General features: G+C 37.4%; 2 protein-coding genes across 3 annotated transcripts in view; one reads left to right on the top strand and one right to left on the bottom strand.

Annotated features, from left to right (window-relative positions):
* Positions 1-1368: 1368 nt before the first annotated feature.
* On the bottom strand, positions 1369-23786 carry LOC115211084 (39S ribosomal protein L3, mitochondrial). The gene is made up of 9 exons (XM_029779974.2): positions 23646-23786; positions 21440-21664; positions 19797-19887; positions 15780-15908; positions 15282-15381; positions 14060-14120; positions 8814-8925; positions 4580-4657; positions 1369-1663 (listed from the first exon to the last, which is right to left on the bottom strand). Exons 1-9 carry the CDS (start codon positions 23726-23728, stop codon positions 1421-1423), a joined length of 1122 nt encoding a protein of 373 aa, XP_029635834.1. The 5' UTR covers positions 23729-23786; the 3' UTR covers positions 1369-1420.
* A 173-nt stretch (positions 23787-23959) lies between these two features.
* LOC115211083 (unconventional prefoldin RPB5 interactor) overlaps positions 23960-27348 on the top strand; it is a 42443-nt gene continuing 39054 nt past the window's right edge. The window contains exon 1 of one of the 2 annotated variants that reach the window (XM_029779973.2): positions 23960-24085. Coding sequence is in view for 1 of the 2 variants with exons in the window: in XM_036501727.1 (XP_036357620.1) it covers positions 24323-24370 (48 nt within the window). In the remaining variant the exon portion in view is untranslated. Of the gene's footprint in view, positions 24086-24307; positions 24371-27348 lie in introns of those variants that run through there. The other variant, XM_036501727.1, reaches the window with a different exon arrangement.

The following is a 27348-nucleotide window of genomic DNA, read 5'->3' as shown; positions in this document are numbered from 1 at the left end:
TAACATTTCGAGCCTACGCTCTTCAACAGAAAGGAACATAGAAATAAGCAGAGAGAGAAAATAAAAAGGTTTAGCGGCTAGCGATCTGCTAGAATAAGAAGAGCCTGGGCAAAGTTCAGAGAGCTCTTACCTCTGCTGGTCTACCTTTAACTCTCGCTCAGAGTTAAAGGTAGACTGTATGACGCATGTGTACGAACAGCCATGCTACATGGCAGTGAAACATGGGCCGTGACTGCTGAAGACATGTGTAAGCTCATAAGACAGTATGATCCAATGGATGTGTAATGTCAGTGTGCATACTCGACAGCGTAATTACCTTGAGAGAAAAGTTAGACCTAAGAAGCATCAGATGTAGTGTGCAAGAGAGATGACTGCGCTGGTATGGTCATGTAGTGAGAATGGATGAGGATAGCTGTGTGAAAAAGTGCCACACCCTAGCGGTTGAGGGAACCTGTGGAAGAGGTAGACCCAGGAAGACCTGGGATGAAGTGGTGAAGCACAACCTTCAAACATTAGGCCTCACCAAGGCAATGACTAGTGACCGAGACCTTTGGAAATATGCTGTGCTTGAGAAGACCCGGCAAGCCAAATGAGACCATAACTTTGTGGCCTATGCCAGAGGCGTAACCAGCCCACGTGCATATCTTTCCTTCATTGGACACTAAACTCTGCTTGTGAAGACCTGTTGAAGCAAGTGAAATCAAATCAAATTTGATGACTGGCATCCGTGCTAGTGGAGCGCTAAGAGCACCATCCGAGTGTGATCGTTCCCAGAGCGGCTGAATGGCTTCCGTGCCTGTGAAACGTAAAAAACAGCGTTTGAGCGTGATCATTCCCAGTGTCGCCTCACTGGCATGTGAAAAACATTCGAGCGAGGTCGTTGCCAGTGCCGCTGGACTGGCTCCTATGCAGGTAGCATGTAAAAAACACCATTTGAGCGTGGCCATTGCCAGTACCGCCTGACTGGCCCTCGTGCCGGTGACACGTAAAAGCACCCACAACGCTCTTGGAGTGGTTGGCACTAGGAAGGACATCCAGCTGTAGAAACTCTGCCAGATCAAGATTGGAGCCTGATGCAGCCATCTGGTTCGCCAGTCCTCAGTCAAATCGTCCAACCCATACTAGCACGGAAAGCAGACGTTAAACGATGATGATGATATGTGTGTGTGTGTGATTGTGTCTGTCCCTCACTACTGCTTGGCAATCAATGTTGGTGTGTTTACGTCCCTGTAACTTAGCAATTTGGCAAAAGAGACTGATAGAATAAATACTAGACATAAAAAATCCTGGGGTTGATTTGTTCAACTAAAACCCTTCGAGGAGGTACCCCAGCATAGCCACAGTCAAATGAGTGAAACAACTAAAAGATAAAATAACGAACTAAAATTTTATTCTCTTTTTTCTAACACTTTCATCTTGTCTATGATTCATCAGGAAAAGTTAAAGATGGTTCTATGAATTGAAACAAATCATCAGCATAGAGATTTTCAGGTAGATTTTCAGGTTGGTCCTCAACAAAACATGTTGGCATATGGGGTGGATTATCAGGCGATTCTTTGTGAGGCAATTTTGTGTCTGTGATTCTGATGAAGGAATGAATGCGTCCTGGGATGTTTTTTCCGTTTACATACAAAACATTGTATTTTGTATTTATCCGCCAAATCTGTAGACAGGTAAAAAGAAAGTAGGAAGTTGCAACATTGATGATATTTCTCAATATAATATATATTTTCATTCCATTTTTATTTATGAATTTATTTTGAGTTAGTTACAATGATAATTTTAACTAATGCTTTCTTCATTATTTAGACAGATAGATAAATAAATAAAAATGGTTTTAAGTAAAAGCACCTAGAGAGAGGTGCAAGCATGGTAATGTGGTTAAGAAGCTGACTTTGCAACCATCTAGTTTCAAGTCCAATCCCACTGCACACTGGGCAAGTGTTTTCTCTTATATCCCTGGGTTGACCAATGACTTGTGAGTGAATTTCTTAGATAGAAAATATATGGGAACTTGTGTAAATGTATGTGTGTGTGTTTGTCCTTCCTACATTGCTTGACAACTGGTGTTGGTTTGTTTACACTCCCCATAACTAAATGGTTTGACAAAAGGAAATAAATTTCCAGACTTTAAAAAATAAGTACTGGAATTGATTTGCTTAAATAAACACTTCATGGTAGTACCCCAGCATGGTCACGATTCAAGTAAAAGATAACAGAGAAATACATCGAAAGGACAGCATTAAGATACTGTAAAAGTGTTGTTTTTGCCAGAAATGTACAAGCAAATCGACCCGAAGACTACTTTTCATGAGACAGCAATGCCACTAATAATGCTTTATGCAAAAGTAGATAATTTATTATAACATGAAAGAATTCATATCTGTAGATATTTCTATTATTGTAAAGGAAGTTAAAGAAATATATACATATCATTATTTTGATCATTGCTTCTTCTTGTGTGCTTATAATAAATTAATTACAGCTTGACAAAGCTCAGCACACAGCAACACATAAGAATAGAAGTTCTGAGTGGGCTGTGAACAGCTGAAACAGTGTCTACTACTGAAGAGGTATAATCACACCAAAACATGTATCTGGCAGTCTGCTGTTATTCAGAGCCCAACTTGATGTTTTATACACACAGTCTAGAAGGAGAAATTTTTTTTCTTCAAGACAAGGCTAGCAGCAAATGTCTCCCACATTTTCATGTACACAATTGAATTATATATAAATGTAATATAATCATTTTGATCATTGCTGATTCATGTGTTTATTATAAACTAAATTTGACTAAATTAAATTACTGATGATAGCTGGTCTTTAAGATAAGATTAGAAGGAATATTCAGTAGTTCTTTCTCACTCACTAAAGTAGGCTGTGTGTGTGTGTGTGGTGTGTGCATGAGAGAGAGAGAGAGAGAGAGAAATTGAAATTTATAGGATTTGCTTATTCTATAGTTGAATTTCACTCTGAGATCTTGCTGCTCCCTCTAGGTGGGCATGACACCTAAAAATTATCATACTTCTATTCAGATCAGCAAGGGAAACCTAGGAATGTAAGTACAATCATCCTACCTCTCAAACAATAAAATGCCTGATCTGAACACATAATGTGAGCTTGTATTCAAATAACTTACCTTCCACTCGACAAGGTCACCTCTATACAACAGTGAGTCAGGGTTGTAAAATGCTAAGTAAAAAATACTTTCATTCAGAAAGTGAAACTAAGAATTCCATCTAACATAAAACTTGATATTTTTAACAGAAACTAAGTCCAAAGTTGTCAAATTTATCTCATTTTGGGAAAAGTATGAGTAATATAAGTACTTTTAATTCCATTTGGCTTTCTAAGAACTTGCCATATCTAGAGGCCTCTTTCATAATAATGTGATCAGTTGTTCTATAGATGAAAATCTCTAGAATAGGGTTGTTTTGCCCTACTGGAACAATCTCCCAGAATAGGGTGTTCAATAGGATCCAGTCTTGGGCGGATGGTATGGAAGATGGATTGTTGCCATATCTAGAGGCCTCTTTCTGATCATAATAATCTATAGATGAAGGTCCTAGTTGTTTGCCCTACTGGAACAATCTCCCCAGAATAGGGTGTTCAATAGGATCCAGTCTTGGGCAGTATGGTATGGAAGATGGATTGTTGCCCATGCAGTATGTCCCCACTTTCCATGTCAATGATGGATCCAAAAGACAGTGCAGTTTGGCACCAGCATCATTGCAGGAGTTGCCAGAATGAGGTTGTAGACAACATGAAACCACTTCAGGGGCTCTGGCTCCTGATTTTTTCCTCGGGGTTCACTCCGGAAGTCTTTCTCAAGGTTGGGTATGACCACAAGGCAACACAGGTTTGAAATCAAGATTTTCCTTCCCCTAGATGTGTTGCCCCCTCCATCCCAGGCTAATGAGCCCCATCTGACAGTTGCTACTACTACAAGTCAGAGTACACCTGGGAACAGTAAAGGCTAAGAGGTGGTTCCACACACCTCAAAACCTTGCACCTCCCAAACCAGGGCTCCACTACTAGATGCTGTTTAAAGTCACATACAAGACTTTGAACATTACAGTATCTTCTCTACATAAACTAAATAATTGAGTTAGTCTACATAGCAATTGACCATGTTTACTAAAGTTACCAATCAGTTAACTAACCCTGGTGATACTAACCCAGCCAAAACTACCATTGGGTTTATGATACAAATTTCCTGTTTAACCCTTTAGCATTTAAACTGGCCAAAACCAGCCCAAATATTCTTCCTTGTTTTATGTTCAAACTGGCCAGATATGACCTTTCACACCTACCCTACAATGTTATTCTAATAATAAACAACTATATAATTTAAATCTCAAAACTGCAAAATAATGCATGATCAATTGAAAACAATGTAATGCTTAAGGTTAAGGTGGCCTAAGTTAAAACCCTCATTAAAGATTTCATGTTAATTTATGTTCAAAATAATGGCAATATATTTTACTAAATTCTTCATTATTTTAAAGATTAGTTGAAACAAAGGCAGTGTATTTCAACGGTAATATGATGATGAAACGGTTAAGGAAACTGTGCTTACTTTCAAACCTCTCAGAGTACTCCAATCACCTCCCATATGACCAGGCATTTTTTTACCTTTTTTAATAGCTGAACGATTCTGAAATAAATAAAACACATGTCAGATGACATTTATAGAAATGCTGAAAATAAATAGAAATAAAAATAAATAACTGTATAAAGCAAACTGATAGTGAAATTCTTCTTGTACAATTTATAGCTGAAGAAGATTATCTTTCTTAAATTATTCAGCTCTGTCCTTGACTAGATTCTTGAAATATATTGCATATCAGAGCAACACTTAGGAAGTTCTTGTGTTTAAGAGTTTAAGCCAAGAAAGATAAGTTTCAAACAGATTCAAGTATTTTTTTTTTTTTGCTTAAATTTCTGCTTAGTTACTCTGATAAGGAATTAAAATAAATATCAGGATAGAGAATTCCACAAAACATTCCTCTTCCTGTTGTTTTATTTTTAGTTAAAAAAACCCACTTAACTTATTATCTCCTTATTTCTTCTTAAAATCTGAAAATGAAATTTTGTTTCTTTTTTTTTTTTGTTTACTTAAATATCAACCATGATTTTAGTGAGAAAAACCAACCAAATGGAATGCAGAAAAAGCAGTCTTTTGAAAGAAATATTACAGCTATGACATTAAATGGATACAAGTGGACATGTTTTGTGAGTGAAGTTGGTAGACAAACTGTTCGAAAGCATATTGAGTGTGTATAGCGTGGTATATAAATGAATGTTTACATTCCTTGTCTTCACATGACAACATCTGAGCAAAATGGTGATATTATTTTCACATTCCCTGTGAACAACATGTCCTGTAGTGATATGCTTTTGAAAACCAGTGGAAAGAAACCTCCACTGCCCACTGGAAGAACAGACATAAAATGAATGAAGAAACTACAATTGATTTCTTTTAACATTGATCACACAAGCCCTCAGCCACCAAACTACCTCTCTCTCTCCTATCCCACATACACACACAATCTTGCAGCTTACCTAACTACATGTCATATATAACTCTCATCCTTCTCCTGTCTACTGTGTCATAATTACCATTCTGCTGCTCTTCACTTCCATGCATCATCAGTCATTCCCCTACCACCTCTCAAGCACCATACACTACATTTACACCTAAACACATGTTCTTCATTCATTTTATTCACCCCTCACCCATTCCCCAACATTTGCTTTCTCATACGTTCCTGCAACCTACTCACACATACTCCTGGTTCTTCTGTCCCCCACTCACTTCTCATACCTTGAGAGTCTACCCTGACATCTTATCACCACTATTATTATCTCTTTCCAACCCCACTCACTTCTCATACCTTGAGAGTCTACCCTGACATCTTATCACCACTATTATTATCTCTTTCCAGCTCCGCCCCGATCACTCCAACATTTTCTTCCAAAATGTGAGAAACTTCTACAACAAGAAACGTATTTGTTTTTCATTTTAAGATTGGTTCTTATTCTATCAGTCTCTTTTTGCCAAACCACACCAACACCTGTTGTCAAGCTGTGGTAGGAGACAAACACAGATACACACACACACAGATATATACAATGGGCTTCTTTCAGTTTCCATCCACCAAATCCACTCACAAGGCTTTGGTTAGCCCAAGGCTATAGTAGAAGACACTTGTTTAAGGTGTCATGCAGTGGGACTGAACCTGGAACCATGTGGTTGGGAAGCAAACTTCTTACCACACAGTCATGCCTGCACCTATAAAGCCACGCTTGCACCTATTAGTAGAAATGCACTGAACCAGTGATTTGTCCATTGGAAACCTGTAACTAATGATGCTATGTTCACAAAATGGATGAAATAAAATAAATTGTATACATATGAATAAAGTTAACAAAGACCCATATACAATATGTTATGACTTTCATACTGCCCCACACATAATCAGGCATTGTAAGGTCATTTTCAAGAATCATCCTCATCATTTAACATCCATTTTCCATACTGGCACGAGTTGGATGGTTCAATAGGAGTTAGCAAGCCAGAGGACAGAGTCAAGCCCCAATATCTGCTTTGGCATAGTTTCTACAACTGGATCATCATCAATATCGTTTAACATCCGCTTTCCATGCTAGCATGGGTTGGACGATTTGACTGAGGTCTGGCGAACCAGATGGCTGCACCAGACTTCAATCTGATCTGGCAGAGTTTCTACAGCTGGATGCCCTTCCTAACGCCAACCACTCCGAGAGTGTAGTGGGTGCTTTTACGTTCCACCGGCACGAGGGCCAGTTAGGTGGTACTGGCAACGCCTGGGTGCATTTTGTGTGGCACTGGCAATAGTGAGGTAACTAGCAAGACAAGACCCCTCAACTGAGGGTGGCTGTAGTAGTGAAGGAGATAGCTGAATGCCAGGTGATGAGAGGCTTAAGTATGATAGAGGAAAAGAACAGGTGTCTTTTTGTAGAGGAGATACCTGGCTACTCCAGTTATAAACAAGAGATGATGATGGTAAAGATATGCCAAGGTATACTCTCAAGTTACAGGAAGGTGAATATAAGAGGATTGGAGAGAGTGAGTGGGTAGGTAAATAAGTTTATGTGAATGTGAAAGGAGACTGGCTTATTTCATGTGCATGGCCTGCCAGTTGCTCTGGCACGCCATGCACATCATTGCCTATTTCTGAACAATACATCAGTTCAAGCAAAGCTGATTAGGGTCACTGTAGCAACATCTAAAAGAAATACAACAGCACTCCAAATATTTGCTTAATGAATGGGAATTATATGTTGAGATCCCCTTCGGTCACGACTGACCATGAGAAAGTTACCCTCCCAAGCAAAAGTCCGGGAAAGGTTGTTTATGGAAAACCAGCAGTCACCCATGCACACCGGCTTCCCCTCTCCACACCACCGATGTTATCCAAGGGAAAGGCAAAGGGGCCAATACAGCTTGACACCAGTGATGTTACAACTCATTTCTACAGCTGAGTGAACAGGAGGGAAGGGAAATAAAGTGTCTTGCTCAAGAACACAACACACAGCCTGGTTCGGGATTCGAACTCACAACCTCATGATCGTAAATTTGACGCTCTAACCACTGAGCCATGCGCCTTCACAGGCATTATATATATAATTCAAGAAAATAGCATCATCAACAATTACAGGTGAAGGCATGGCTGTGTGGTTAAGAAGTTTGCTTCAGAACCAAGTGGTTAAAAGTTCAATCCCACTGCATGAAAGTTAGTTGTTGGCTAGATTCTAAACTATGGCCACATGTCAACCAAAATGTCTTGTGAATAAAACTGGTAGACAGAAACTGAATGATGCATGTGAATTTGTATTTTCTCTCATCTTCTCATATGTTCACTGACTGTAAACAACAGCCTCACTGTCAATACAGACAGTGTCCCGGCTTTTAGATTTGTGCAATGGCATCATTTGTCTTGGCTGTTCATTGTTTGATAGACTAGGAGATTATTAACTTGCTTGGAAACAGGTGATGATTTGTCTCAGTGCATTCTGACAGACACATGGAAGAGTGGACAGTAAAAAAAACAAACTGATGAAATGTACTATATTTTTACATCAATAATTATTGAATTGCTTTTCATTACTCGAACAGCAGGAACTGAAATAATTCAAAGAAACTTATTTTGACGAAATAAGATACGACAGAGTTACATGGTGTCTCTGATAAAACAGTTCAGAATAGCTATCTTCATCTGGCTATACAGACACCACAGTGAAAGATATAGTTTATAAGAGCAAGTATAATCTGATCCCAGTTAGCAAGGTACAAATGAAAAGAGCACTGGAAGGCCCTCTGCTACTATTCTTTACCAAAAGGAAATTTCTATGATAAAGCCAAAAGTGCAGTTTTATTGCATATGATATTTTCTGATATCCCCCAGTTTAATATATTTCATGGCTTAACCTTTTAGTATTTAAATCAACCATATCTGGCCCAAACATTTTTCCTGTTTTATGTTCAAACCAGTCAGATCCAGCCTCTCACACCTATCCAACAATGCCATTTTGAAAATAAGCAATGACATCATTGAAACCTGAAAGCTATAAGATAATGCATGAATAATTCAAAACAATGTGAATAAATAAACATTACATTCAACAAAGTAATCTGAATGTTAACAAGTGTCATTTACAATGATTTTTTTTTTCTTACACACAAAATTTGTAACAAGACCTCCATCACCAACATGGTTACACATCCTCCCAGATTCACAAACCAAAATTTGAATTATGATTCTACATACCGGTCGACCACCAATGCTTCCAATACGACGATGAGCTTTGGTAACTCCGTGTGATGCTGGAAGGCCTTTCATACGCCATCGTTTTATTACACCTTGAAAACCATGTTCTATTCTGAAATAGTAGCAAGAAAATTAATGAAATGAAAAATCATAAATTATATAAGAAAAAATAAACATAAATACAGCATGTACTTTTGTCATAAATTTGATCTGAGATCGTGTGTTGAAACTAAAGTAATTGTAGCATGGACAATCTACGAGTTGGATTCAGAACAACATGGTGAAGAGCATCAGTTCACTTAATTACTGCAGTATGGGTACCAAAATTTTCATCATATAAAACGATCTGAGATCGTGTGTTGAAACTAAAGTAATTGTAGCATGGACAATCTAAGTTGGCCATTCAGAAACACATGAAGAGCATCAGCTTCACTTAAACATTTACTTGCAGTATGGTACCAAAATTTTCATCACTTAAAACTGTGACCAGTATTCTGACAAAAAATAATGCTGCATAAAGAAGTGCCAATCTCAAACAGTAGAAGGATCCTGTGGAAGAGGTAGACCCAGGAAGACATGGGACGAGGTGGTGAAGCATGATCTTTGAATGTTGGATCTCATGGAGGCGATGACAAATGATCGAGACTTTTGGTGATTTGATGTGCTTGAGAAGATTTGTCAAGCCAAGTGAAATCATAGTTGTGGCCAGTGCTGGGGACACGTAAAAGGCACTTGTGCCACTGTGCCACTGATATATAAAAGGCACTCACTACACTCTTGGAGTGATTGGCATTAGGAAGAGTATGCAGCCAAATCAGACTGGAACCTAGTAGAGCTCTCTGGCTTACCATCTAACCCATGCCAGCACAGCAAGCAGATGTTAAGTGATGATGACGTTTGCTGTATCTCAGATGCAGCAAAATCTTTTGTCAGTGAACAGATTGCAGTTTCAAGCAGTGAAAATTTTGAAACCATATTACAAATAAATGTTTAAGTGAAGCTTTGTGTGTTTCTGAATAGCTAACAAAAATAAAATATACAGCTTATTACCAACTTCATTTAATGAGTTGAAGACACAACCATCTTCGTCATTGTCATCATAAGACAAGACAAATATCTCAGTAGTAAAATGTTCATTCTTTAATTTTAATATTGTAATATAGCATAATGCAATAATTTTCCAAGCTGCAGTTTCATTTTCCATTATTATTAACACAATCTGAATTAAAATTCTGCAGAGGCCATCTTTGGATTTCATCCTTTCAGGGTTGATAAACAAATACCAGTTGAGCACTGGGGTCAGCATAATTGACTAGTCCACCGACCCTAAAAATTTCAGGCCTTGTGCCTATAGAAGGATTATTATTATTATTTAGGTGCTGGCATGACTGTGGTTAAAGAGCTTGCTTTGCATCTACATGGTTCTGGGTTCAGTCCCACTGCGTGGCACCTTGGGCAAGTGTATTCTACTATAGCCTCGGGCTGACCAAAGCCTTGTGAATGGATTTGGTAAACGGAAACTGAAAAAAGCATATATATATGTTTGTCTGTCAGTGTTTGTCCTCCCAGTATCACTTGACAATCGATGCTGGTGTGTTTACGTCCCCGTAACTTAGCAGTTTGGCAAAAGAGACCAATAGAATAATTACTAGACTTACAAAGAATAAGTCCTGGGGTCGATTTTCTTGACTAAAGGTGGTGCTCCAGCATGGCCACAGTCAAATGACTGAAACAAGTAAAAGAGTAATCCAGGATTTTCTACATCTTTTATATTTTACTTGATTCAGTCATTGAACTGTGGCCATGGTTTGAAGGGTTTTAGTCAAACAAATTGACCCCAGTACCTATTTCTAGCTATACTTTATTGATTACATCAATTGTCTATCTTTAATACTGATGCTCCTGTACTCTGGTCCTACCTGGACCCCATATGCAACATTTTATTAATATGCAATGAATGCATGAGCCAACAAAGGTGAAGACAAATGGCCAAGTGGTTAGGGTGTTGGGCTAGCAATCGTAAGGTCATGAGTTTGACTCTTGAACCAGGCACTTCCTGTTGTGATAATCCAGTCTATTTAGCTGAAAATGAGTAACACCAGCAGCTAGGTGTTACCCACATGATGGACTCTGGTACCCTGTTCAGTGGTGAGTGTTGTACTCACAGTTACTTCAATGCCATAGAAACTGGGATAATGGGGTTATAAAGTTGAGATAACCATTAAATGTTAACAAGTGTGCCTCTATATAGTTGTACAATTTGCTAAAAATAGCAGGTAAAATCTCTTCAAATCCCATTCTGCCATCTTAAAAAAAGGGAGAAAAGGAAGAACACATTGGACAATGTAATCTAAGTTGCAATATTTTGAAAAATATTGTTCCTCATTGGAATGTCTTTGATCTAAGGTCTGCTTAATCAGGACTGTTCTTGGGTTAAACATCCAAGCATCATGCAAGCCACACATCTTATTCCTCCCAAGACAGAAACTTTTCTAATCTTTTACTTCTACGGTCCAAGCTACATATTATATTCCATTGATGGTATCTTCACATATATAGGATACTCTCTACTCATCTACATATGAACATCCAAGAATTCAAGCTACCCTGGTTTAAAGTAGCTCTAAGTCCCTCAAGTATCTCTATAGATCTAAGAACTTCATCCACCACTAATTGTTTAACTATATTTTGTTCTGCTTTGAGAACACATCTATCTCACTTCACCAGTCTCAATAACTTCTCACTCTCCTCAACAGTTATCCTTACTGACTGCACCTCTGGCTAATGGATGCACATTGATATTTAAAACAGATCTGGTTATTAGTCACATCCGGACACATTGCCTCATCCAACAACTGCCTTGTCAAGGAACATACTTCATATTTTACTAAAGCACAACCCTACCACCCTCAAACACTTTCAGTCAATGCTCCAGCAGGCTTCATGCTGACTATATCTAGCATCAAACATGCTACATGCTTTGACTCAAGTGAAATGACAGGTAAGTGGTTGATAAAGCCCATTATCTTAAGCAAGTCCCTTCATATCCTTTACAGAACCACAGCCTATAACCCCAAATACTACAAGTGTTTTGTCCATAGCTACACTGCAACATTTCAAGTTGAGAACATTGACTACAACGCAAGTCCCTATCACTACTTAGAGGCTTACAGCATCCCTATTACTATTTAGAAGCTTTTACTTACCAATGCAAGGCCTGCAAGACCACTGTCAGAAAATCAGAAGAACATCTCCATGAATTCTTCATCCCAAAAGCTTAGGCACTTACTCAATTATCACAGAGCTTTCCAATCCCTTGCAACGAAAGGCTCCAACAACTTTACAGTTTTTCATTCTAAGCACTCCTCAAACAGGCATCAGATGTGAAGGCTTTTCAATGATGACTTTATTTTGAACTTAACAATGCACAGACACAGCAAACTTCTCACAAACTCACCTTCTCCACCCGTCTAAAATCTTCACCAAGTATACAGTTGCTAAATGTGATAACTCTTTCAAATACTCAACACTAACAAGGTCACTGATCCAGGTGGTGTCTCTTTTATTAACCATCAAACTATGTTCCAGAATTAGCTTGTATCGATGCCGATCTTTTTATCGTTGTAGGGATCTATCCTAGTCTTTAGAGACAGGTATATTCTCCATTCACAGGGAAGATCACCTCACTGACCCTGCTAACAACCAACCAATCTTTCCCATCCTAGTATTTCAGAGGTAGGAGAAACAGATATAAACAATCACTTCTTTAATCAACTGAAGTCATTCTCCTTTTTTAGGGATCATCAGTGTAGCTTCTACAGAACCAGTTCTACTAGGCATCTGCTCTCCTAACTCACTGTGATCTCTTTCCCTTAACAACTCTGTTGCAAGCAAAGCTTTTCCACTTGACATCAGAATCTTAGAAACTGTCTAGCAGAGCCTCCAGGCTTAGATGCTCAAACTACATCCTTCTCTTACTTCTCAAGTCAACTATTTTCTGCTAGACCATTCCATTACTTTTGTGCAACAATGGGGTCCTCTCCAAACTGCATTCTAACAGCTCTGGCATACCCCAAAGTTCAACTACATCACAAATAATCTGCCCAATGTACATTAACAAACTACTTTCCATCATTTCTATGCACACCACCATCGCTGTCATGCAATCTTCCACAACACCTAGACACCATGCAATAAAGCCTTCATGACTTCCATGAATAGAGATCTTGAAAACATTTCCTAGGGATATGACAACAGAATCTCCCCCAACAACATAAAGATGCAATTGCTGTTTATAACATGGAAACAGTCTTGTATTTCTCCATCTGAACTCATGAACAATAGACAATTACTTACAAATGTAGGCCCTCAAAATCTTTGATAAATCTCCCGTAACAACTTTACATATAGAGCATTCACATAAAAGGACATAACTTATTTTATAAAAATGGTTTTATTGAAAGGTGTCTTATCTTGTAGAATCCATCAGAATCTTTTATAATGACTTATATATAGTACTTTCAAAATTACCTCCCTCATTAGTTGCTGACTTCTACAAAGTTATACACTTTGGTATACTGCTCATAGACCCAGAATGTTGTTGCTGCTACACACAAAAACAACCAAGACCTTATCATCTGTCTCATTAACCCTTTTGTTACTGTATTTCTGTTGAGATGCTCTCTGTTTCTTTCAATCCCTTTAAATATGACAAAGAATTTAGTAAAATAACTTAGTTATCATTAGCTAGTGTTAGGAACATAAATTGTGACTAAGATTTGGTGGAAGATTTTAATTCAAAACTTATGAAAACAAGACTACAGAGCCAGAGCCGGTTTCAGCCGGGTTGGTAACGAAAGGGTTAATAAAGTCATCAACATACTACACCAACTAGTAGACAAGCTGTAATGTTCTTTTCTCATTATTTTCCTCCTCTGAAATAGCTAGTAGCATAAAAGCTGTCATCCAGGCTCATTTGTTTCACTTCCCTTATCATCCCTTCTGAGTCTCCCCTCCTAAATCCCACAGTAAACAGTTTTCTCCAGGCCTTACTCTCAGATCAGTGTCCCTATGGAATTTCCAATGCATCCACAATTTTTGTTCCTCAAATGTTCTAAATGAATGTCAATTATATTGATTTATTCCACGAGTCTAAAAGGCATGCAAATACCATAGGCACAGTCCTATTTCCTCTACGTTATAAGACAAATATATGGCAAGAACAGGTTTTATCAATGACTACTTACGTTCTGGCTTGAACATCTACGTAATCCCCAACTCTAAAATGGAGACATGACAAAGGAGTTCCTAAAAACAAAATAAACAAAAAAGTAACATTAATAATAGTATTGTTATATTTTGGGATGGTCATTTAAAAAGAATTTTTTTTTTTCCAAATAACCACATGCAATATATACGCTTTCTACATTTATTATTATTTTAGTGTCCTTTGTCTGAAATCTTTCATCACACATCTTGTAACCTCTTCAGCGACTCTCCATCCCAGAAAGACAGAATAGGAGAAGATATATGGAATGGAGAGTTGGTAAAGAGGTCAGGGGATGTGTGACAAAATATTTCCAGACAAAGAACACTAAAATAAGGAGGATGATGATAAAGCTCAAGTGAAGAACAAGTATATAGTGCGTGTAGTTATTTGGCAAAATAAAATAAGATTAAAAAAAAAAGACCATCCTGAAATATAAAAATATCTGATTCAGCACATCTTGCAAAACAAATACATAAATGTAATAATAACAATAGTTTAGAAATTAATAGAAGTGAAGCAGAGTTTTGGTGTTTTCTACTATAAGCTTTCTTCTCTACAGTGGTGGTTCTTAAAATTATTTTGTTGTGGAATGTCTTTGGTATTTAGATTTGTTATGGATATATGGTTTTGATTCTAGGACCCGGTGGTTCGTTGTTCTCGAACAAAACACTTCATTCCATATTGCTCCAGTCCCCTCAGCTCTAATGAGTACCCCTGTAGTGGACTGGCTATCCCGTTCAGGATAATCACTTGCACACAAGAAAAACCATTCACTAAACAATGCTATAAATTATTAGAGAAAAGAAGAGTTAAGGCATTGCACTCGTGATCACAAGATCATAGTTTCAATTCCAGGACCCAGTGGTTCATTGTGTTCTTGAGCAAAACACATCATTTGACATTGTTCCAGTCTACTCAGCACTCAGCTGTAAATGAGTATCCCTGTAATGGACTGGCATCCTGTTCAGGGGCAATTCGGTGATTTCAGTCACTTATAAGGCACAAACAGGGTGACCAGCCCTATGATTCTAAGGACTTGAGACAATTACATCCAGTAACCAGAAGTAGCTAAGTTCATACATTTTCTAAGAGGTTTTGAATTCCATTCCACACATAAACAAATGTAATATTCAAACTTCAATGAATCAGATTCAATTCCTAAAAGATAGATTCTTAGAGAAAGAGAAACTATTTCTTACCTGGCTGTACAGCAGCATTAGGTGTCACTAAAAATCTTGCAAGTTTACGTTTAGGGGGAAGACCAGTTTTTCTAAATAAATTATTGTATTCTGGTGTAAACTATAAATAAATGAGTAAATAGGTTTTAAAACATTTTAGAAATGAAAATTAAATATTTTATAAGTTAAGAAAAAAATCTACAATTTTTAACACAGCATATTAATTGTAAGCAAAAGTGTGAATAATGCTGTTATAATTTCTAAATTTAAATATTATATTGCATCTTTTCAGTTAAAAATATATTCAAATATTTTGTTTTAATTAAATTATGAGATTTTCTGACATTTACAAGGATTTAAATTTTTTAAAATATCAATTATTAAAGAAACACAAGGAATACTTGTTTACTTTTAACAAGAAGTATGGTACCTTTATGCTGAGATCAAAAAACGTTCTGTCTAGAGAGATGACAACATTTTTAAAAAAGCAACAGAAAGATGTTTAATTTGTAAATTTACCATTCTAGGATCTGTTCCAAGAGCCCCAACAACAACAGCTCCATATTTATTGCGCCACATCGGGTGCCAAGCAGCCAATTTAGTTGCTTCTGCAGGATTTCGATAATTGATTACATGGTTATCCAGAACCTAGACACAGAAATACAACATAAAATAAATTTGTAAATTATCTGTACTTCAAAAAACTTACTTGCCATTACCTCCATCATTGCCCACTCCTCTGTAGATGATACAGCCTTCATTCTTCTCTGAGCTTTCACACCCAAGCAATATTCAAATACAATTTAAACACTTCATACCAAATCTGCATTGACTTCATAAACAGAAACCTCAAAAACATTCTAAAATAGGGCTGTACCAATCTCACCCCCTTCAACAGCAATCACTACACATATCAAGTCAAGGAAACAGTTCTGATAATTCATCCCACCATACAGAAATAAACGGCATGCAAATGGAACACAAGGTGCTTACAAACATTAAGCCTAACCCTTATTGGGGATCTTCCAAGTAAATGCACATCTTCAATATAGGCAAAACTAATACCAAAATTGGTCTTCCACTTCAGAGCCATAAAATACTTTTGCCCCCCCCCCCCCCCAACTCTCTACAAAACTCAGGTGAGACCCACAATAGAATACTAAAGTATACTGCTCTCATGCCTGCAATAGTGCTAGTGCTGCTTGTTTGTTTGTTGAGCGAAGCGGTCTTCATCCCAGAGCTCACAAGATCGCGCCTTTGTAGTGGGAGAAGTCCGAAACGTGGTCCTTTGCTATTCGTAAGGCCCGCAGAAGAGGAAGCAGGTTAAGCCCCAACACCGAGAGCATCAACGGATGGATGAATGTGCATCCAGGCTCAGCAGTTGCGTAGGAAGTCGGGGACAAGAAACAGGAAGAAAGAGTGAGAGAAAGTTGGAGCGAAAGAGTACAACAGGGGTCGCCACCACTCCCTGCTGGAACCTCGTGGAGCTTTAGATGTTTTCACTCAATAAACACACACAACGCTCGGTCTGGGAATCGAAACCGCGATCCTCCGACCACGAGTCCGCTGCACTAACCATTGGGCCATTGCGCCTCCACTTGCTGCTGCTGCTTTTACATACACTTAGACATTGTATACCATGTTAAAGAAAGACCCCTCAATTTATAGGCATGAAGCTGCTCACCAACATACTTCTGGCTCAAACCCACAAACGTGCTTTTCTCTATCCCTTTTCTACCACCACTTCCTGGAATTAGTTGTCCCCTATCACTTGCACTTAGGTACCTCTGACTTGTCATTACTCAGCTATATTCTATGTATTTCCACCAAGCTCTGCAGTAAACACTATTTCCAGTCTTTCTTCTTCTTCTTCAGAATGTGATTCTCACTCAGAATTCTCGAATGTACATATTTTCATTGCAACAGTTGGGATAAATGAATAAATAAAAATCAAAAAGTACCAAGAATTCTCTAGTAAGATTACATCTATATTAATACAGATGTAAAACTCAAGTAGCCATGGTTATTCCAGAAACAGACTCTAGTAAATTAACTAACTACTAAGCTAAAATACAGCTTAAAATAGGAAATGACTGATTGGTTCAGAATAACTAAAATATAAAAGAAAGAACAGTATTAAAGACTCATGATAAATTTCAAATAAAACACTTTACTGAGAATGTTTTGAACTAAGCAACTGTTTGACACATGAGAAATTGCGGCTAAATATTCCTTAAATGCCATCCTACCATCTTAATTCTTTTGATACCAACCTACCCAAGACTGATATAAATTCACTGCTTTAAAGGGATCTCCTTTAAAATCCCCCCTATCAAAAGTTTATGTTATTTTACTAAATTCTTCATTGAAACTAAGAATTATGGTAATAAAGGGGTCAAAAAGGGACACTGAGCATAATGTTGTCCTAGAGTGGATACACTGTTGGGAAATAAGACAGGATGGTCATAATTGAAATACCTTTGACCATGAGTGTTCATTTTGGCCAGCTGTGTGGACTGGGGCAAGAAAAACCTTCAAATGGTTGGAAGAAAATGAAAAAAGATCCAATACAGGGGCAGGAAAATCTTTTTAGTCGTTAGGGTCACTATGGGAGTTAATCCGGTCCTAACAGTGGCCTATCTGTCTCTCTACCTATCTATATGTCTGCCTGTCTGACAGTTATTCTGTCCATCTGCCTCTCTTTTTCCCTCTGCCTGTCTCTCAGCAGATACCTGTGGATGTTACTGTTACTTTTCTACACTTGAAGGGAGAAGGAGAAAGAAAAATAAAAATAAAAGGTGTTAAGCAGAGGAGGTATACTTGAAGTGAGCAGTAAAGCGAGAGAGAGGAGGGACAGAGAGGGAGTGAGACAGAGAGTGAGGGGTGCCCGAAAGGAAGGTGGTGTTTGCTTTATGTTTTTAAATGTTTATCAATATTTTCAGAGTAGATAGATTGCATAACCACAGCAAATATTGGATGTTACTTTTACTTTTCTACAATATAATTAATTACTGTATTCTATACACTGGATCATCATCATCATCATCATCATCGTCTAACGTCGATTTTCTATGCTAGCATGGGTTGGATGGTTCGACCGGGGTCTGGGAAGCCAGGAGGCTGTACTAGGCTCCAGTTTGATCTGGCAGTGTTTCTACAGCTGGATGCCCTTCCTAACACCAACCACTCCAAGAGTGTAGTGGGTGCTTTTTTTACATTTGGATGGTGTTTTGTACGTGCCACCGGCACGAGTATCACAACTACAATTTCCATTTGATTTTGATTTTGATGTTGATGTTGATGTACTTGACTCAATAAGTCTCCTCAAGTACAGCAGGTCACCCTACGATCCAAGATTAGCACAGCAGGCTGTCCTGCGAGCCATGAACTCACTTCATTTGCCAGGTCTTCGCAGTCACAGCATATCTCAAAGGTTTCACTCTTTCGTCATTGCTTCTGTGAGGCCCAATGTGCCACCGGCACAGGTATCACAACTACAATATCCATTTGATTTTGATTTTGATGTTGAAGTACTTGACTCAATAAGTCTCCTCAAGCACAGCAGGTTGCCCTACGATCCAAGGTTAGCACAGCAGGCTGTCCTGCTCCTCAGCCAATATTGGATATTACTGTAAGTATCACAATATAAAGTTTTCTCATGGCACCAGCACACAATTTACAGATGCTTACATTTTTTTGTTTTCCATGAATTTTCCACAGGTCCAGCTAGTCAAGTATTTTTCTAATTCTGCCACAACTACTGCCATCATTTTAATGTGTACTTTACCATGCTTAATGGATCAGATGGAATTCGTTAAAATAAAGTTTCCATGTTTGGATGCTCCTCCTGTCACTAAATCTCACCTGTTTCCAGGTAAGGTAGTATTTCCCTAAGGTCAAACATTCTTTTACAGATGATTAGAAATGAAGGATACCACTTGTATGACTGTGACACTGCTTTACAACTATCTTATGATGTCAAGACAAGGAGACACAAACACACATGTATACATATGTATGTATACAATGGGCCTCTTTCAATTTCTGTCTCCCAAATCCACTTATAAGGCTTTGGTTGGCCTGGGGCTACGGTAGAAGACACTTGTTCAAGGTGCCACATAGTAGAACTGAACAAAAAAAAAAACCCTTATGGTTGTGTGGTAAGAAGCTTGCTTCCCAACTACATGATCTGAGTTCAGTCCCATTGCATGGCACCTTGAGTATCTTCTACTATAGTCTGGGCTGACTAAAGTCTTGTAAGTGGATTTCATAGATGGAAACTGAAAGAAGTCCATTGTGTATATAAATGTATGTGTGTGTGTGTGTGCATACGCATATCTGTTCTCTACCACTGCCTGATAACTGGTGTCGGCTTATTTACACCCTTGTAAATTAAGTTTGTCAAAAAGAAACCGATAGAATAAGTATCAGTCTAAAAAAATAAAACTACCGTGGATGATTTCTCCAACTAAACCCTTTAAGGGGGTGCCCCAGCATAGCTGTAGTCTAATGACTGAAACAAATAAAAGAAATTACCTGTAAAAGTGTTGTATATATTTTCTCCCCTTTCTTAGTCCACTGAGGTAAGACCCCCAGTTTAAGTGCTAGAACTCCTGTACGGAGAGTCCTGTGAAAAAGATAAAGAATAATTAAAATGGTTAAAATTTTTTGGAAACTATTAATATCATCTTTAGGAAAGAGAACATTTATTAATATATACCTTCATCTACATTTCAACTGATTTAATCTCAATTTATCATCAAATATCTAACCCTGGATCATCATCATTAACCATTCGTTTTCCATGCTGGCATGGGTTGGACGGTTTGATAGGGGCTGACTAGGCAGAAGACTGCACCAGGCTTCACAGTCTGTTTTGGCAGGGTTTTTACAGCTGGATGCCCTTCCACACACCAACCATACATACATACATAATCTCTTGCCTATTTCTAAACTAACATATAAGGCTGTTATTTTCTTTAATTTAAAGGTGAAGGTTCCTTGTTCAATGCCTTTTTGGTACTATGTACACATCTAGGAATCAGAACCCTGATGACAACTAAAAAATAAACTATATGAATTGCAGTGTAGTTATTATCAACATCATTTTAAATCTACTGAGTTACCACAGTTAGTAGATCGGTCTTAAATTCCTGTTACAGCCAAGAGAACTATAATAAATAGAAAGAAGTATGAGAATGAATTTCTGACCCCTACTTTTAGGTTGGAATTCCTTGCTGAACTCATTGCTACTGTTTGCCTTGCTAACAGGATCTGCACAACCATTCTTCTGTACCTAGTTTTCTTAGCAACTACCAGACTACCTTACTGACAGCATCCCTGTACATGGCTTGCACAGCTCTTACTAACCATTCATCTATCCCTAGTTTCTTCATTGACCACCAGATAAGGGATCAGGGGACCCTGTCAAAGGCTTTCTCCATGTCAAGTTTATCTTTGGCTGGGTATTTCTCTTGCAGCTGTCTTATCAGAAATAAAGCATCAGTGGTGCTTTTCTCTGGCATGAACCCAAACTACATCTCATCTAGACTGACTCTCGCCCTAATTAGTTGGACTATGACCATAGTTTCAATTCCTGGACAGAGTGGTGTGTTGTGTTCTTAAGCAAAACACTTCATTTCACGTTGCTCTCCAATTACTTTAACATCTGACATGTAGCATGTCGATTTGATGGAGGAAGTGAACTAACGTACAGCTCAAACATTTGATTGCCATAAATAAATCATTTACACAGGTTGTTCAGCAAGAAGTTGTGGAATCCTCATCTATTGCTTACAAAAGGAAAAAGGAAAATGCATGTGTAAGTGTGTGTATGTGTGTAAATTTACTAATATATATATATACAGATATGTGGAGACACAATGGCCCAGTGGTTAGGGCAGCGGACTCAAGGTCGGAGGATTGCGGTTTCAATTCCCAGACCGGGCATTGTGTGTGTTTATTGAGCGAAAACACCTAAAGCTCCATGAGGCTCCAGCAGGAGGTGGTGGCAACCCCTGTTGTACTCTCTCACTCCAACTTTCTCTCACTCTTTCTTCCTGTTTCTTGAGAAATGCTGCGATGGACTGGCGTCCCGTCCAGCTGGGGGCAACATGAACCTGGCTAGGCTTGAAAAGGGCACATAAATAATAAATAAAAATATATAGATATATACATACTTTGGCCATTGGGTCCATGTACCTCGTTCCCATGGTGCTTCTTTCAAGGGACTCTTAATTACACTCTTATAATGATCATGAATAGCTGTCTTGATGAACTTTTCACTTTCAACACTGATATCATCTTCGACATGTTTTTCAAACTGCTTCACTCGCCAAGCTGGTATATTGTGACTTCGCTTTCTAAGATGGCGAGTTTGCTGATAGAACAGACAGGAACAGCAGCTAAAATATAAAAAAAGATATTTGATATGAAAGACGTTTTACCTCCTTTTTTCTTCCAAATTTCACTGGTTTCTTAATGATGCATGAAAACTGAATAAAGTACTCAAAATATACACAGATGATAAGAAATAAGTCAAAAAGATTTTTGCAGCAGACTCTTATAGAATTGTTTATTCTTCTTTTACCTGTTTCAGTCATCAGACTGCTGCCATGCTGGGGCACCACCTTCAAGAACCTTAGTCAAAACAAATGAACCCAGTACTTATTTCCTTTTAAGCCTGGTACTTATTCTATCAGTCTCTTTTGCTGAAGTGCTAAGTTATGGGGACATAAATACATCAACACCAGTTCTCAAACAGTGGAAGGAGACAAACACAAAGACACACTTTTTTTCAGTTTCCATCTACCAAATCCACTCATAAGGCTTTGGTCAACCTGAGACCATAGTAGAAGTCACTTGGCTAAGGTGTCATGCAGTGGGACTGAACCTGGAACCATGTGGTTATGAAGCAAACTTTTTACCACTACACAGTCAATAAATATTTTGTATATTAGACTTAATAATTTCTAACTTGAGCAAGAAATCTGTTCGGAAGACAAGGATTTACTGAATGTGGAGCATGTAAATATGGTATACTGGAGCATTTGACTTTCCATCAACAGAGCAAGCATGAAGTGAGATGTTACAATAATTAGATGAGATGCTAAGCAGATCTGAGAAATGGAGGCCAAGTGAAAACCTAATGTGATTATTCATTGGATGATTTTTAGGGAGATGCAGTCTAGATTATTTGTAAATGCATAGTACAATGAAGGAGCAGTATTCTGTTGTTTCAAAATTCAAGGTCTCATTTGTGATATATATATATATATATTTTATATATATATATATATATATATATATATATATATATATATATTATATATTATATATATTATATAATATATATATATATTTAAAAGTAAAATTTGAGTAAAAACGCTGTAGAATGCAATGCAAGGCTCGTCCACAGTTACTGGTTACCTGATGTCATAATACAGTGGAAACGCTCTTGCTATAGGACATATATCGGGAATTTCATAGATTAATAGATAAACGATAGAATAAACATTGTTTATTTTAAAGATAACTGCAACTGTTTCAACACGTTCTTACATCATTAGTACAAAGGTGTGTAATCATTAACTTACATTCAAGGTGTAAAATGCGCCTCTTCAGGTGAGTGTTTAATTAAGTTCTTCATTAGATTCTCTCACCATTTCACTCAGTGTGATAACGCATACCCAAAGTGATGCTATTCCCAGCAGTTTACAGACAAAACTCTGAGTGAGAGAGAGAGAGCACCACTTGACAACCGGTATTCATTTGTTTACGTCCCCGGAACTTAGTGTTTCGACAAACGGCGAGCGATAGAATAACTACTATGCTTTAAAAATACTGGAATCGATTTGTTCGACTAAAATTCCTCCAAGGCGGTGCCCCAGCATGGCAAGAGTCCAACGACAAACAACATAATTTGATGTTGGTGGTGAATGACACTATAAAAAATCTTTTCCCCTCAAACTTGTCCCCATATTACCATAATCTACACCGTCTTAGACGTATTTCTGGAAAAATTTCTTCAAAAGTATGCATTAAAAAAAAGTTATGAGGAAACAAATTCGATAGGCAAACTTCTGTAGATATTCCGCTAAAAATTAACCTTTAATTTCGAACAATTTTAATTTTTTTAGTAGCAACAAAAACTTTAGAGAAAATTCAACAGACACACACTTGCTTAAACCAACATCCGTGCATAACGGTCTACACACATCGATAGAATAGTCAGCTGTTGGCACCAATGACTTCGAATTTACGTTAGAGGTCAATACAGAACCCATACACTGTATTTATATTCAAAGATAGAAATACCTAAAGATTAAAAGATCGTATAAATAAAAGTAACCCTTCGACGATATAATTTTTTAAAAATCAACTTGCCTCGATATCTGAGTCACTGAGTTTGCAGTCGAATTCCAAAGAACCGTTCTGAGGGAAGCCGCCAGCTTTAAAGACGATGCCATTTTCCTTTTGCTTCTAAATGATGAAACTAACACCGGAAATAAGTAGCCGGTCAAATATTTCTATTCATCAAATTGTAACGAAATTTACAAAATATTGATAAAAATCTATTTTCTAAAATTTATTGAGTTACAAAATTAATCCTTAAGATAATTTTTTCCTATAATTACGTTAGATTTTCTTACTGAATTTTATTAGGTATCGGGCATTTTTTTCAAAGGGGGAAACAAGGTGGGTAACTCTAATGGCATAAAATCAATTGACATGTGCTTCCAATGTTTTTCTGGATTAAAAAAGATGTTTCTTAAGGAAGTTGGCGATGCTTTTTTAGCTAATTCAATTCAAGAACTCATTTTTGGGTACGTTGCTCATTTTCAATGTTCTAAAGATATATTTTGTAAATAGTTTCAGTATCGATACACATTACTTTTTGGGTGGAATTTTTATAAATTTGTGTACCAAAGAAAAACTTTTTCTAAAACATGCTTTTGGGATTTTTTTAAGGAATTTTTTTTCACCGATAATTTCGAAATGATATTTTTTTGAAAACGTTAAAACAAGTTCCATCTGTTTATCTAAACTAATTCTGTTCCAGGATGAAAGAAGTTGGTTACGTAGTGTCGGAATTGTTATTGTTGTCAAAAGTACTGATTTATTTTACGCTCCGTTGAATTTCATTTCCTCTATTCATTATCTGTTGTTTAACCCTTTGCCTTACCGTTCTTTTACATGTGATACACGGGACCTTTTTCCCTGCCAGTAATGTATCATATGATATACATTCTCAGTTCTTTTCAACCACCTGAGTAACTTGGGACTTTTGAAAGGGAAGCTTTTTTTATTTATTTATTTTCTTTTTTAGGGCAATGTTCTGGCAGAATCGTTAGGACGCCAGGCTAGATGCAGGGCTAACGCGGTTTCGCACCTCTCTTTGAAAAATACATTTTTTGAAAAACTTTTTTCTGTTTCTTATGTTTTAGATGTCGGAGATTACGAATATGCAAAAAAGAAAAAATTAATTTCTCTTCCCACCCCATTCAAATTTTTGATTTTGTTTACTTTAAAGAGACCATAACGAATTGACGAACATAGGCAAATCAGAATTAAATACAGACAAAAACATTAAAGTTAAAAGAATTTGCGTTTTACTTTTGCTTGCCTTAAATAATCATAAATAATGTAATGTATATTAAATATACACCGTTTTATGAGAAACAAACAATATTTTATAATGTTATAAAGTTTAATAAGGGACTCAAATTTCACCCCTCCTCAATTTTATGTTTTGAACATTTCATCCATTTATTTATTTGTCTGTCTATTTATCCCTATCCGTTTATTCATAAAATATATGTCAACTAACTCTGACGGTCCTATACAAGACGGTGTTACTGTTGTTTTTTGCCCCAGGAAGACATATCTATCTATCTCTTTATACACCTATCTATATGCTTATTGAATTTAAATGTTTCAAAACGTGGTTTCTTACATATCCGGAATTTCCGTCATCTAGATGCTTAGCGGTATTTCGTCTGTCTTTATGTTCTGAGTTCAAATTCCGCCGGTGTCGACCTTGCCTTTCATTCATTCAGGGTCGATAAAATAAGTACATTCAGGGTCGATAAAATAAGTATGAGTACTGGAGTCGATGTATTCAACTAGCCCCCTCCCCTAAAAGTCCAGGGCTTGTACCTATAGTAGAAAGGATTATTATTATTGCAAGAGAAAGGTGTTTGTTCGAAGCTCCTGGGATAGTGTTGGTTTTTGTTGGTCTAAAGAAAGTAATTTGCATTTTTTGTTTTATCATTTTGTTAATAGGTTAGCCAACACCATCTGAGGCTAGTTGGCTTTGTGAAATACTTCCCCTGTTGGGTGTGAATTTCGGAATTTTAAATTATATATTTTTAAAACAAAAGAAAGAATAAACAAAAACAATACAGCTTCCCTAATTGAGGTAGGAGGTGGCTCTTGGAAGAACCATTGTGAAAATAGTTTCCCTTCACTACAGTTTGCATGTGATCTATAAATAACAACAGCAAAAACATAAATGGAACAGCACATGAAAGCAACGCTACCACCACACCTCACACGATGAGTAAAACTAACAAGAACAATGACAAGATAAATGGAAATAACAGAAATGAGACCAGAGAACAAAACACATAAAATCTATTTTGTAATCAACTCACCTGTCATCTCCACCTCCATTGCCACCAATACAATGTCAACACAAAAAATGAAACAAATCTTGCATATGGTGTAGTGGTTAAGAACGTGGGCTACTAACCTCAAAATTCCGAGTTCGATTTCAGGCAGTGACTTGAATAATAATAATCACTAGTGTTAGTTGTTTTACCAACCATGCCACTCCACATGAGTGAAGAAATTTTTATCAGCTTGGAAGATATAAAAAATACAAAAAGTATTGTGAAATGCAACTGGAGTGCCCACTCTCCCATTTTCTGTGGAAAGGAATTGTTTCACTTGTCAGTTGCTTTATATTTTGTCAATATCCACTAAGTGGAAGACTAAGCATGAAAGGTCTGATGACAGAAAGCTTTCTCTATGGCCAAGCCCTCATTGACATTATCAAATTCCACTTGGAAAGGAAAGTGATAATGGTGATGGAAGTGCTGCCTTCTAGCAAATTTGTTGCAAGATGAGTGAATTTGACAGACAGTGATGGGCCTAGTGAACAGGCCTACTTTAAGCATGCACCTATATATTAAGAGAGGAGGGTGTCAAGATCACTTGTCCTAGTGATCAGGGCAACTATGGTTTAGTTGGTGTTTCTATGAACAGTACTCAGAAGATTCCCCTCTTATTAGCTAAAAAAGAAAATCTGATTGCTAAGGTGGTGAGCTGGCAGAATTTAACATGCCAGGCAAAATGCTTTGTGGCATTTCATTTGTTTTTATGTTTTGAGTTTAAATTTTGCTGAGGTCAACTTTGCCTTTTGTCTTTTTGGGGTTGATGTAATTGACAAGCTCCCTTCCACAAAATTCCAGGCCTTGTGCCTATAGCAGAAAGGATTGTACCAGGTAAACTGCTTAGTGGTATTTCATCTATCTTTACATTCTGAGTTCAGATTCCATCAAAGTCGACTTTTCATCATTAGGGGTTGATAAAATAACTATTAGTTAATCACTGGGGTTAATGTACTTACTCTTTCCCTCGAAATTGCTGGCCTTGTGCAAGAATTTAAAATCAAGGTAGCAAGCTGGCAGAATTGCTAGCACACTGGTCGAAATGCTTAGCGGTATTTTGTCCATCCTTACATTCTGTGTTCAAATTCCGCTCAGATTGACTTTAACTTTCATTCTTTCAGGGTCGATAAAATAAGTACCAGTTACACACTGGGGTCAATGTAATTGACTTCTACCCTCCCCCAAAATATCAGGCTTTGTGCCTAGAGTAGAGAGGATTATTATAATTATTTATGGTGGTAGATGGCAAAATCTTATAAGTGTCAGACAGAATGCCTTGTGCCATTTACTAATGGATCTTTGCATTCTGAGTTCAAATGCTATAAAGGTCAACTTTACCTTTCATCATTCTTTATTTTGATAAAGTACCAGTCAACTACTTGAGATGATTTATCAACTAACTTCTCAAATTTCTG

Source organism: Octopus sinensis, linkage group LG4 (genome assembly GCF_006345805.1).
Source record: "Octopus sinensis linkage group LG4, ASM634580v1, whole genome shotgun sequence".
Taxonomy (NCBI): domain Eukaryota; kingdom Metazoa; phylum Mollusca; class Cephalopoda; order Octopoda; family Octopodidae; genus Octopus; species Octopus sinensis.
Note: the sequence above shows the minus strand (reverse complement) of the source record. Positions and strands in the feature narration are given on the sequence as shown.